The sequence below is a fragment of the Sipha flava genome, unplaced genomic scaffold (assembly GCF_003268045.1).
Source record: "Sipha flava isolate LNK unplaced genomic scaffold, YSA_version1 124_pilon_pilon, whole genome shotgun sequence".
Classification (NCBI taxonomy): domain Eukaryota; kingdom Metazoa; phylum Arthropoda; class Insecta; order Hemiptera; family Aphididae; genus Sipha; species Sipha flava.
In genome coordinates, this window is record NW_020271750.1 from 922,830 (window position 1) to 935,749 (window position 12,920).

The 12,920-nt window shown below is 31.1% G+C and overlaps 1 protein-coding gene across 1 annotated transcript; it reads left to right on the plus strand.

The window, feature by feature from the left end:
* Window positions 1-24: 24 nt before the first annotated feature.
* On the plus strand, window positions 25-4,464 carry LOC112694143 (transcription factor 25). Its single transcript, XM_025569529.1, has 10 exons — window positions 25-440; window positions 512-703; window positions 768-982; window positions 1,925-2,010; window positions 2,070-2,200; window positions 2,257-2,450; window positions 2,647-3,057; window positions 3,120-3,372; window positions 3,545-3,720; window positions 4,091-4,464. Exons 1-10 carry the CDS (start codon window positions 303-305, stop codon window positions 4,305-4,307), a joined length of 2,013 nt encoding a protein of 670 aa, XP_025425314.1. The 5' UTR covers window positions 25-302; the 3' UTR covers window positions 4,308-4,464.
* Window positions 4,465-12,920: the final 8,456 nt, after the last annotated feature.

Here is a 12,920-nt window from a genome sequence, read left to right on the forward strand (position 1 = left end):
AAAACAGCTGTTGTTTGACAATACAAAATCTGTCGTGCGCGTGATAAAATAAAAACATCTCCGAGCAATCATATTGCCGTGTAATAATAATAATAATGATATAGCAAATGTCAATCTCGCAAACCTACCGTTATCGTCCTGTGACGTCCTCCTTGTACATCAGCGCATTTGTTATTTACATTTTGTTCCCGCGACCGTAACAGCCAGTGAACACCGCTCGGTTATCAATGTCGCCGCGAGACATGTAATCCAACGATTTCGGAATATCTGTAAACAAATCCGATCGCGCCACACGTACGAAAATGTCTTCGAGGGTGTTGCGGAAAATGGGTCTGCAGGACGAACAGGACCTGTCAGTGGTCAAAGATGACGCGAGTGACGATACGGAAACCAGTTCCGGTGGTGTGAACAAGAAGCGTCACTTAAACATGTACGATTTGGTGAGTGCGAACGTGTATACGCTGACCATAATTCTGTTGTTAATACTGCAATGTTGGCCAATGTCTTACAGCTGAACAATGGGTCGTTATCCGAGTCCGAAGTGAAAGAAGATGATGACCATGAAACTACCGGTTCAGTAAATAAGAAAGATGAAAACATTTCTTGTGACAAGGAAAACATCAAGCGGAAAAAGAAAAAAAAGAGAAAGAAGTCTGGAAAAGTATTGTCTACTAACACTCGCAGCAGCGAAGATAACATTGAAGTAAGTGTTGTACCGATTTAACAATTTGTGCTACTAGAAATATAAATCCTAACTAATCATTTAGGATGAAGTTGAAAGAAGTGTGCGTGAAGTAAACAAAATTTTGGGTGAAGTACCTGACAAAGGAGAAGAAAATGAAGCTACTTCTTCGCAGAATTTACCTCACAATCGAGAATCTATTTATTTTAAAAATATATTGTCTGTACAGCACCGTAATCTTAACCCTAATAATGAACTGCGTAAAATGTTTGGACGAGTTGTTCATCAAGCTGAACTAAGGTATAACATTATTGTTTAACAACAATTTCTTGGTGTAGTATTAAAAAAATATACTTTTTTTAAAGTATTTGAATAGCATTTATCTCTATCGCACATTCTAAACTTAAAAAAAACAATATCTATTGTTGTCTTTTGTTAATTCCTAATAGTAATTTTATATTTTAATTTTAATCGTATGACTATCCTTTTTATCTACACCATTATTCAGTGCTATATTTTTACAAGTTTTGATTACATAAATGTGTGCTCAATTTTATAATTATTTTTCCATTTAAGTATTATGTTTTAAATAGGTCATTTTTACAGCATAATTATTTTCACATCTGAAATTATAAAAACAATAGAAAATCAATTTTTTTTTTTAATTTTTGTCCACCTGTATTATATTTTTTTAGTATACTATGAATTATTTTTATGACATATAATGTTTGCTAGTAGAATTATAATATTTGCTTATACTACTATATGATTGAACAATCTATATTATGTTTTTTCTTCTTTATTTAATGAATATATCTAAATTATTATTATTCCTACTAACTTAATTTATGAATCACAAATGAGTTTTTAGTGACATTTAAAATAATGTAACATGCTTTTATATTACATTGTTTATTCAAAAACTGCTTATGGTTAAGTTAAGTTTAAATTATAAAGATGCCATATCATAAAGTATTATTAGATCAACAACTAAAAGTTGAACTTATATGTCAAGGTTAACTGATATATTTTTATCAAACCCTTTAATAAAGTAAAAATAGATATTTTAAATTAAAATTGAATAACTAAATGCATAACTGTACTTTTTTCAGTTACAATAAAAATATAAATAAAAAATTAAGTTATTGTGCTGTTATAAATGAAACATAATTTCTATATGTACTTTTTTCTATACTAACTTTAAAATTATACATTAATTGCATTTTTTTATAATAATTACAGTAAGCGCAAGTTCAGAGGAAGAAATCATTTAAAAACAACATGGTTGGTGACACCTAAAGACAATTGGCCACCAGTTGGAAAATCAGGTGCATTAACTTATAACTATTTGATGTAAAGATCTCCTAAAGATAACAATATATTTTAGGTTCAACAATGAAATATGTGGAAAGTAAAAATGGAATTATGTACTTTGCATTTGAACACAGTCCTGAATACCAACAAGTACAGATGCAACTTTACAAAGCTGTATCTCACATGTCATCAGGAACTCTGGTGGTTAGTATCAATTAAATTTTAGTTGACATAAGATTGTATACATAACATCATTTCAGAATATTATTAATAACCATCCATATCATGTGGATGTGCTTTTGCAAATAACAGAATGGGCTAGGTTAAGTGAAGACTTACCGGTTGCTGCTGAACTTACCGAACAAGCTTTGTATTCATTGGAAAATTCATTCCATCCCATGTTCAGTTTGTCCAATGGAAAATGTCGTTTAGATTATCGTTTACATGAAAATAGGTATTTAATTATTTTTTCATTATTATTTGAAAGTATAATTATTAATGTAAGTTATTAGTTCACAAATATTATTAATAATTCACAAATTATGTTATCTACATGCTGTCCTTGATAATAATAATTATAATATTATATTAAGTTAAAACATTTTAATACATGTACGATTTATTTATCTATATATTTAAATTTTTTTCAGAGCATTATTCCTGACTTTGTACAGACATTTAACATTTGTTGGACTTCGGGCTTGTTATCGTACAGCTTTAGAATTCTGTAAACTTCTTTTGTCATTATCTCCCATGGACGATCCTCTTGCAGTTATTCTTTGTATCGATTTTTATGCTCTGCGTTCTTCAGAGTATACATGGTTCATTCACTTTGTGAATGCTTTTGATTCTGCACGTAATTTAACTCAACTTCCTAACATCAAGTTTTCACTCGCTGTTGCTAAATGGCAAAAAGGTGATGTTGAAACTGCTCACACTCTACTACAAGAAGCATTGATCATGTTTCCTGGTGTTTTATTACCGTTGTTAGAAAAGTGTTCTATCCAGGCCGACAAGCGTGTATATGATAATACATTTTTCACCACTTATGCTACTGAAACGTATGTGTAATATGCAATTTTTGAATGATATAAAATTATTTTATTGTAATTCTTTTTTTTAGACAACCAAAATCTTTATCTTACTTAATATCGATGTATGTAACGAGAAGTTACCATATTTGGAAAGAAGTGCAGCTGTTACCATGGCTTGAACGTAATGTACAAATTGTACTTGATAGAGTACAAGCTCAGGATCCATTGATAAAGAACATGGAAAACTTACGAGTCACTTTATACAGTGCCAAACCCCCACTCAACATACACAGACATCTGTTACTGTCTGACATGAGTGATACAATTGCACCACCAGCTGAGGTAAAAATAATCAATGTTTGTTGTCATATTTGTACTAATATCAATCTTGATATTGTTATGTATTTACTTGAGTTAACATATGTGAGGTCTAATAGTCATTGCATAAATTAATCTAACAAGATGTTTAGATTTGAATTTGTTTGTTGATTTACTAATTATTATTTTTTGTTAGGCGGTTACCAGTCCAATTCTCATTATGGATCCATTTCCACCACTAGATGGTACTTCTTTTTATAATTCCAGATCATCACTCGATAGCATTAGTAGAACAGCTACGGAAAACCAATCACTATTTTCAACATTTTTCCGGTCATTAAACCCAGTGTTTCAAGCACTTTCCGATGAAAGGTAAATCAAAATTATTAAGTTGTTATCAATACATTAATTATTATTTGACTTCTTTTAATATGTATTTTATATTTTTTATTTTACATTAAAATAAAATATAATCTATACAAAGTAGTACAATAAATATACGTTATTTATGTGTTACAATCATTAATCATTTGAGTAAGAAGTTCCCCATTAGTAACATTTATTTACATTAATATAAATTTATTTTATTTTAACTGTAGAAAATGATACAAATGTTTATTATACTGTAAGGCTGTAAACTTATTAATCTTATTTATTAATATGGATTTTGTTTTTAAAATACATGTATATTGCCTACATTTTTATCAGTTGTTGTGTTATATATATTTTAATTAACTTTTAGTAATGTGGACGAAGAATTAGCTGCTGAAGCTGAAGCAGTTGCAAGACCTGTTATTACAATGGTCGGGGAGCAAATTGAAGAGATGAGAAGTGACTTACGCCAAAGTGTAAACTCTTTATTAGACGCTATGAGAAACTTATTGTCTAATGTTCATTCACCAAATGTACCAGCTGATGGTGACATTGATGATGATTCGGAGCTTACAGATACAGCATAATAGGGGGAAAAAAATATGTAATTTCTTTATAACTTTTTGTTTTGATCCCATGTCATATAATTTGTTTTTTAATTTTATCATTAAAGTAATATTGCATTAGAAGACTGGGCTGATGGATTTTGCTTATTTATGTATAATATATTATTGTAACACTATACTTAATGTTATATTATTTTTACTCTAAAATGTCTGTACAGACGATTTATTAAAACAAATTACGTTTATCGCCAATCTCAATAAATTATAATTCTATTTTTTTCTTCTATAATCTTTCTCTTTACATAAACATTTTGATATTTATAAATAAACTATATTATTTTTTGGGGAGGTCAATAGCTGTTTTGATTGCTCTTTATTTATAAATTTTCTAGTAACTATTTTTTTTGGTTATTCTTCACTTTTCTCAAACATAATAATCTTTAAATTCAAAAATACCAATCACACTTATTTCCTTTAAAACCACTATAATTCTGTATGGAATTATGACAAATGAACATCTAGTATAAAGGTTATTTATTATTATTCAGTTTATATTACTCGAAAAGGTGTAAATATTATATTTAGTTACTAGATAGAAAAAACGTTAAATAAATATTGTGAAATTATATAAGCCACTCTTCAAATGTGTTAAAGGATTAATAAAAACTATGTCAATTAACTTTGAACTTGAATAGAACGATTTCCATGAAAGCTTTTAAGCTGAATAAACTGAATCTTTGTTTTTATTTACTCGTATATTTTACCTAAAAGTGTAGATGTTATTAAACTATCGTTCACATTAATGGAATCGAACTGCAAAGTCAATTGATTTCAAGTGTTGTTATATACTCGAAACAAAAACCATTGTATTTTCTTTTAGGAATGATAAGGAAAATTAAAAAAAAAAAAAAGAATGTATATTTATTGAACACATTTCCGTGGAAACCATTGCTGCTATACATATATCGTGTAGAACCGTCGCAGGTTACTATAACCAAGAACAACTCGGAGGCGCTGGTAATTTTTTGGATGCTTGTCATTGAAGTACAATTGACTGGTGTCCCAAGACGGTTGAAATATCGTGGTCACAAACCTGATTAAGACCGAATATATTCTCATCGGGAACCTGCAGTGGAAAATCCCAATGTTCAACTAGAACGAGGTGTCGGTACCTATCAATTGTTTTCTCGTAGTACACTCGTTGCGCCTGGTCGCTTTTTTTTTTATCGGATCATCAGATAACTGCTTTCGATTGTTATTGTCGACGTAGAATTGATTAACATCTTGGTTTCGGATTTCATCCTGAGACCAGTGCTCGACTTGGCAAAATTAAAGAATGGAACTGTGTTTACTTTAAAGAAAAATAGCGTCCCCAAGACTTGTTAAGCGTTATCATTTTAACGTGCTATTAGTAGGGAGACGCTAGAATTTCTGAAAATTAGTTGGATGAAAAATCCGTCCACCTGCGTCCCCCTCGAGTCGAGCACTGCCTAAGACCACGTGTACAACGGGCAAGTATCGTTGAATACTTGTTCCGCATTTTGGATTTTTAAATCCAAAAACCGGATATTTTGGAAAAAATACCGTTCGCAGCAATAAATAAAAAAACTACGTGATCCTTGTAATGGTATTCCCTCGTACGCTTACGGGTCGAAAAAATACTGTTGAATCGTCTTAGTCCGTAGTTACGTAGCGCGTTTGCCTATGCGTCGCGCCGCCGACTTGATAATATTACGAAAGTTATTAATCGATGGGGTGAGAGGGTACGATTGTTCGACTGAATTTTACTCGACTTCAATTTCAACTGGTTACGTTATACGTTCATACGAAGCGGAAATAAATTGTGTTTATGTAAATACAATGCGTCGATTCATAATAGGTAAATTAAAGGATAAAATCGCACTGGAAACACCGACAGGCGATAATGATATGTTGAGGTTAGAGGATGTGCCAGTCGATCCACGTCTGACAACGAGATATTGAAAACGCAGTGAAGTGCAGCGAATGGTTTCGAGTGACCATTTAATCTGTTTTTCGGGGCATTGATTAATAATGCGTTTTGTTGCTCTGCACCCATAGGCGTGGGCGACCTGTATCTCAAGGGATGTCTACAATACTATTGTGCTCCGTTCTAAACAAAACGTGTTTGGTACGTTTAATAAATTATAATTAAAGACCGGGATTTATATGTTTTTACGTATTGTTAACAGATCAATGAAGTCTTTTGAGAATAAAAATTGTGAACGATTCGTTCAATTCTGAGTTAGCGCGAAAAAGTTTTTCTGCGTGTTTGAGAATATTTTATGGGTTATGGAGTATTTAGCTATTTATTTAATAATACAATTTTTAAACTACAATAAATACATTTTTAACGCATTTTAGAGTGCATTTTTTTTTTAGAGCATTTAAATCCCAGCCCTAATAATAACACTTTTCTTATAAGTTGCCTAAACAACAAGTTGGTTCACTAAACATAATGGCGATGTAAAGCTGGCAGTTGTTTTCATATATGTATGTTTATTGTTTAATAAAAATTCAAATGTCTAAATATTTTGTTTTGAACTTTTGAAAATTACACATTATTTAATTTTACACATTTATTTAATTGCATGATTTATATTATTTTTAAATTAAAAATAAAAGACCAATAATTTTAAAATCGCAAGTGTCATATATCTCACTAATTAATAAAAGGAATGCTGTAAAAAAAATGTTTTAAAAAAATTGGTATATTAAAGCATATATTGATCTAATTTTGCATACTATTTTAAAATTCTTAGAGAATATAATGAGAATATTTTAAAGGTTTTTTTAAAGAATATTAACATCATATTTTAAGTGTTTTAAGAGAATATAAATCCGGTCATTAATTATAATTTATAAATATTTAAACAAACATAACTTCAGTTTTTTATTTAAGATTATGGTATTTTAGTCCAAACGAATATTTTTTTTTTACTTTTATATTCAATTGTAGCTGTAAACGTAACCTCAATAGTCGGCCGGAGATACCCGGCGGTTCCGCTACATTTGCCTGTATATCGGCCTAATATAATTGCGCTGATTTGGAAGCCACAGTCAAAAAAGGTAAGGACGGAGGTAACCTCACAATTCAACAAATAATGATAATAGTTTAATCTTTATTCTTGATTTATATTAATAATAATAATAATATTCGATTGGCGGCACCCTTACATATAAGTTATATGTAGGGTTCGGATTTCAATGCATTTGCATCTTTTTTTTGGGATGTCTTACGCGATGCTTTCCAAGCTACAAATTTGTTTCAGGTACTCCGTGTTCTACCCACAAACATTTTTCGGTACTTTTTTTGCATTTTTACTGGATTTTGTACTTTTTAGAGCATTTTTCAACGTTTTTAATGCATTCTTTTATATTTCAGGACATTTTTGACCTATTTCTCGTATTATGACTAACTTCAGTTGATGTTGAGAAGTCATTTTCAGTATATAAAAACTTATTGGCAGATAACCGTCGTTCATTCAAATTCCAAAACTTAAAACAAATACTAATCCTACAGTGCAATTCAAATATGTAATTTTATATTTATTTTTTGTAGTGTAAAGTAAATAAAATTTCATTTTTTACTCATTTTTTTAATAATAATTTGAATTTATTTAATAAATTATGAATTTTTTGATATTTTTAGGGCATTTTTTAGAGTTTTTGGTCATAAATGCATTTTTTAAAAAGGCATTTTTTTCATTTTTTTAGGGCATTTAAATCCGAGCCCTACTTATGTGATATAACAAATAAATGAAAAATTCGCCGCAGACGCGCTATTCAATGTAATAATAATAATAATAATAATAATAATAATAATAATAATGGCAAATCTCTCGCAGTAGCGTGATATTAATGTACCTAGCGCAGCCCCAGTCCGTGCGGTTTTACCCACGGGATCGTGTTGATCCCAAAGGCATATTTGAGTTGAGTCCATGGGAGGGGGTGAAACTAATTTTTCTTCGATACAAACTTAAAAATAATTAACAGCTCATGTTCTGTTATAATGATAACATATTATAATGATAGACTAGTAATTTATATTCTTAATTATTTATACATTTTTTAAATAAATCAATGTATCATATTCAAAAAAAAATACGAGTCACGGGGGGACAAATGCCCCATTCGCCCCCCCTTCAAATACGCCATTGGTTGATTCACGTGCGATGGATAGGAAACTACCGGAAGTCTTCCGAGGTATGTCTGGAACACTGTACCCATTTGGAATCGTTCGTTGGAACTAGGAACGTCCGCGACAGCGTTGAAAGATGGCAAGCGACGACAATGTGATTGTCAATCGTGACGAAACCGACACGACGACAAAAAAAAAAAAAAAATGCACGATATTAAAAAATAAATCAATCGTGACGTATTGGACCAGATTAATACTGTCGACGATGAAAACCCGTTGCAGGAAAAGCCCGGACGACTCGTAAGTCCGTAGATTACGTTCGGGACGCGCGCGGACGACAGCTCCGTGACGTACGGTCGCGGCACACGGAGTGAGTCTTCCAGGGCATCGATAGCAGTCCGGGTGCCGGGCGAACAGTCGTACGCCCAGTTTGGAAGGCCGACGGGAATCGAATGTGTTCGGAAATGGCCTTTTGTATTGCCAGCGGACCAGAGGTTTGATCGGTCCGGTGCGGCAGATATGCGCGTATATTGTACAGCAGCTGTTAAATTATCATAATAAGTTTTCGCACGAAATTCAGAATATTTTGTTTTATTTATTCTATTACGAAATATCATTTATTTTTTACCAAATATATTAAAATATATTACTTTTTATTCGAGAAACATCAGTTAAAATAGAGGCCCCTTATTCTTAAACTTAAGTTTTAGGGCTCGATTTACAACATTTCTGGGGGCACCCGGTACCCTCTGTGCGCACACCTGTGCTTCAAGACTTTTGGATTCACCGCGTAAAGATTTAACTTAAATTCTGACTCTGATTTGGTCTTAATCACTTTTGGCTTGGCCAATTCGATTATCCGTTTTAATGTTTTCGCTCTCAAAGCCCGTTTCGGCATCTTGTATGGATCGTATTCCACGTCCAATAAAGTCTGAGACAACAATTTTCTAGACGTGAAAGCCGTTCAATCCACGGGAGGTTCAAAGGTACTATCTTTTTTTTTTTTAAGAGACCGAAGTTCTCTTGGTAAACATTTTATACTTTTTCCATAATTTTAATGACAAATAGAAACAATTGGAAACAGAATTTTACAATTCTACTTCCTACATGACATATTGAATCTTCTCCTTTTTACATATAGTATACATTCAATCGTGTATACGTCGTAGACTCAATGGAAATACGAAATGTTTCTTTTGTTATGTAATTTATTAGTACAACGTCCCCTTAACGTATAATCACTTCAAATAAAAATAGTACAATCGTCGACATGACCTCTCAACGGTGTATGGTCGCGAACGCAAAAAAAAAATTCAGATCTATAACGATCACGGTTGTCTGTATAATTTATTTGAACTCGTGGATCGCACTTCGATGGAGTAGATATTGCATGTCCGATGCATATTAATAGAAGCAGAAATACTCAACCGATGTTTTTCTGTGCGAAATTACAGCCGTTGACCTTCAAAACTATCTATCATCACCCCTGAACTAGCATATAATATACGTATCTTCTGCAATCCGTCACTGTAGAAATCATTAATGTTTGCTTCAAATCACATATTCGATAATTTTTTTATTCGCCACTAAACCATGTGCATCGTTAAGCACATGTCTAGATACGCTACCGTTTTCAAGGGAACAATTCGGTCGCTTTCAACAACAACTAACATAACAATTAACTTTTCATTAACCGTAATATTAGTATTATGTTTAATATACATCAAGTGTAGAAAACCGTTCGATAGACGTGATAACATCTCGGTCAATTCTCAAGGGGTTGGGTTATACGTGAGTTTCATCAAATCAAACACATTATTGTCCGTGTACGTTGTTATTGCCGAGACACTCGAATGAAAAAACAACCTACGAATCGCTGTATAGATATGATACGTTAGTGGTGCCCAACTCATGGCCCGCGAGCTACATGTGACAAATTTAAATTTTTTTAGAATGAAACAAAATATTAAAAAAAAAATGTAAAATTATTATAAAATACAATCTTTTTATAAATTAAAAATTTTTTTTAGAGCATTTTAAAATAGAAATTTCACGATATAACCCATGGACTTAAAAGACCTTACTGAACAAATTAAATTGTGTACCTACAGTGTGTATCTCAATCTGTAATCTTTCCGGTAATCAATAAAATATTTGAAAACTTATTCAATATGTACCTACATGAATATAATATACGTGTTATATGTGTTATATTATATATGTGTAACGAAAGAACATTATTAGGTTAATATTGATGTTGTGCTTACTTTTATATTTGGAGACCTGGTCTAAGATAATTGTTCACCAAGTGGACCGCCGAGGAAAAAAGGTTGGACATCACTGTGATACGCGAACGTGTTTACATGGCAAATATATTACGCTGAATCTGGGGATTATTTGAAGTTCTGACGAGATATCTCTCGATTTCCCGATAAGTTTTTAGTTCGCGCACGAATAACATTTATTTGCTGTGCAAATAATACTTCTGATACAAATTTAACCCTAATCTCAACTCACTCGAAATAAAACGTGCAGTACAACATGTGTTAATTTTTTATATACACCACAAGCAGTGTCGGAACCAGAATTTTTATGCTAGGTAGGGCCAACGGGAGGCCAATAATTATAAGGTAGGGCCACCAAAAATGAGATTTCAACAAAAGATAAATACCATTATTTAATATTTTCTGCTTATGAAAAATGACTGTATTATTATGTCTAAGGTTAGGTCAGTGGTAGGGCCACTGATAGGGCCAGTTATTTTCAGGTAGGGCCATGGCCCTACCTGGCCCGTCCCTGGCGTCGCCAATGACCACAAGACGAATAGATTAACTTTGTTTGGATCTCTAATTATAAATTTTTAATCCTTATAACTTGCTTAAAAATAAAAAAGGTTATAGAACAGATATATTCTTCCTGTAAAGCCGGTAAATTAGAGTTTTTAAAAATGCTATAAGAAATGAACTAAACATTTTAACAACGAAGTTATCTAGTTTTTAAAATATTTGCAGAAACTGTTTTTTTCTTTCTAAAAATGAATAAGTCCATTTAAGTTTGATAACAGTTCAGTTTATTCTTACATCAAAGTTAACAACTCAAATTTGGTTCTACTAACTATAGATTTTCTATATCATACGTATTTAATCTTAATAGATTATTATACATAATTTATATATTTTTACATGTAATTGATAAAATAATTTTATGAAGGTAGTTATTTTGTTCAACATTTTTGTTAGTTAAGACTTGTGAATGGAAATAAATTACAAATAAAAGGGTTAATTATATTTTTCCTTTGTTCAGAGCATACAAATGTATATTATTAAAATGTATATTTTATAAATTTTAAAATAAGTTCTTTATAAACTCATATATAAATAACTTCGAGAACCAAATTTTCATTTATATTATCCTTTCCTTTAATTAATAGTTTTCGAAATAATAAAATGTGATATTTCTTTTAAACGCTGAACTTATTTATCCTGATATTTATAAATATAAAGGGACATAGGTAATGTGGGATTTTGGGGATAACCCCCCTCCATTGCCAAAATCCTTGTTAGTAAATAGATAAATAGGTAATAATAAAAATAACTATTACCTAAATGTATCAAACCCTCATAAATAATCTTTTAATACGCTCATCTAATATATATATGTATATATATATAGTTAAATAAGTCAAATGTATACTTTCTAAACATTTTCTTTCATACAAATGTTTTCTAGACAAATACGAATACAAAAAAAAAAATTCCAAATCAGTCAAATCGTTCTCAAGTGATAATGCATGGGGCAATTTATTTTTGTGGATTTATCATTTTATTCCAATCAACTAATTGCTTCGCCTTCCTTAGAAAGTAATTTTTGCGTCTATCAAGTTTAATAATAATAATAATCATTCTCATGAATCAGAACTCGGTATAATTCAAAACAAGAAAACATAAATTAAAAATTAGTCAGTTAATTCAATAGATAAGAACATGATAATAACTGTGATTGTATGTATACATTTACCTCGAATTTTTTTAATTATATTTTTATTGCTAGTCGTTAGTAAGTACATCGGTTTCGGTGAATAGATGTACATTAAGAATTGGTGTGATCATTGTTTAATTCCACATCACGAATTCAACCTAAACACTTACCGCGCATTAATAGTTGATGAAACAGTGGAATTACATCTTAAAAGGCTCGATATTTCCGTAGACAAATAATATGCCGATCAGATTTAATTTTATTTAGTATTTTGTAAATTTGTTATGCAAGAGACCGACACTGTTTTGATACTAACTTTACATAGATGTGACGCAAGCGTATATAATACTAAATCAAATAATAATAATATGAGATATATCGATAAAAACAACCTAATCCAGTATAATATACAGTTCTAACCCAGCGGACTTTTGGAAAGAGCTGAAATTAGCATGGTTTGTAAAAGATTACGCTTTCCGTGTAATAGTCTTGAAAAA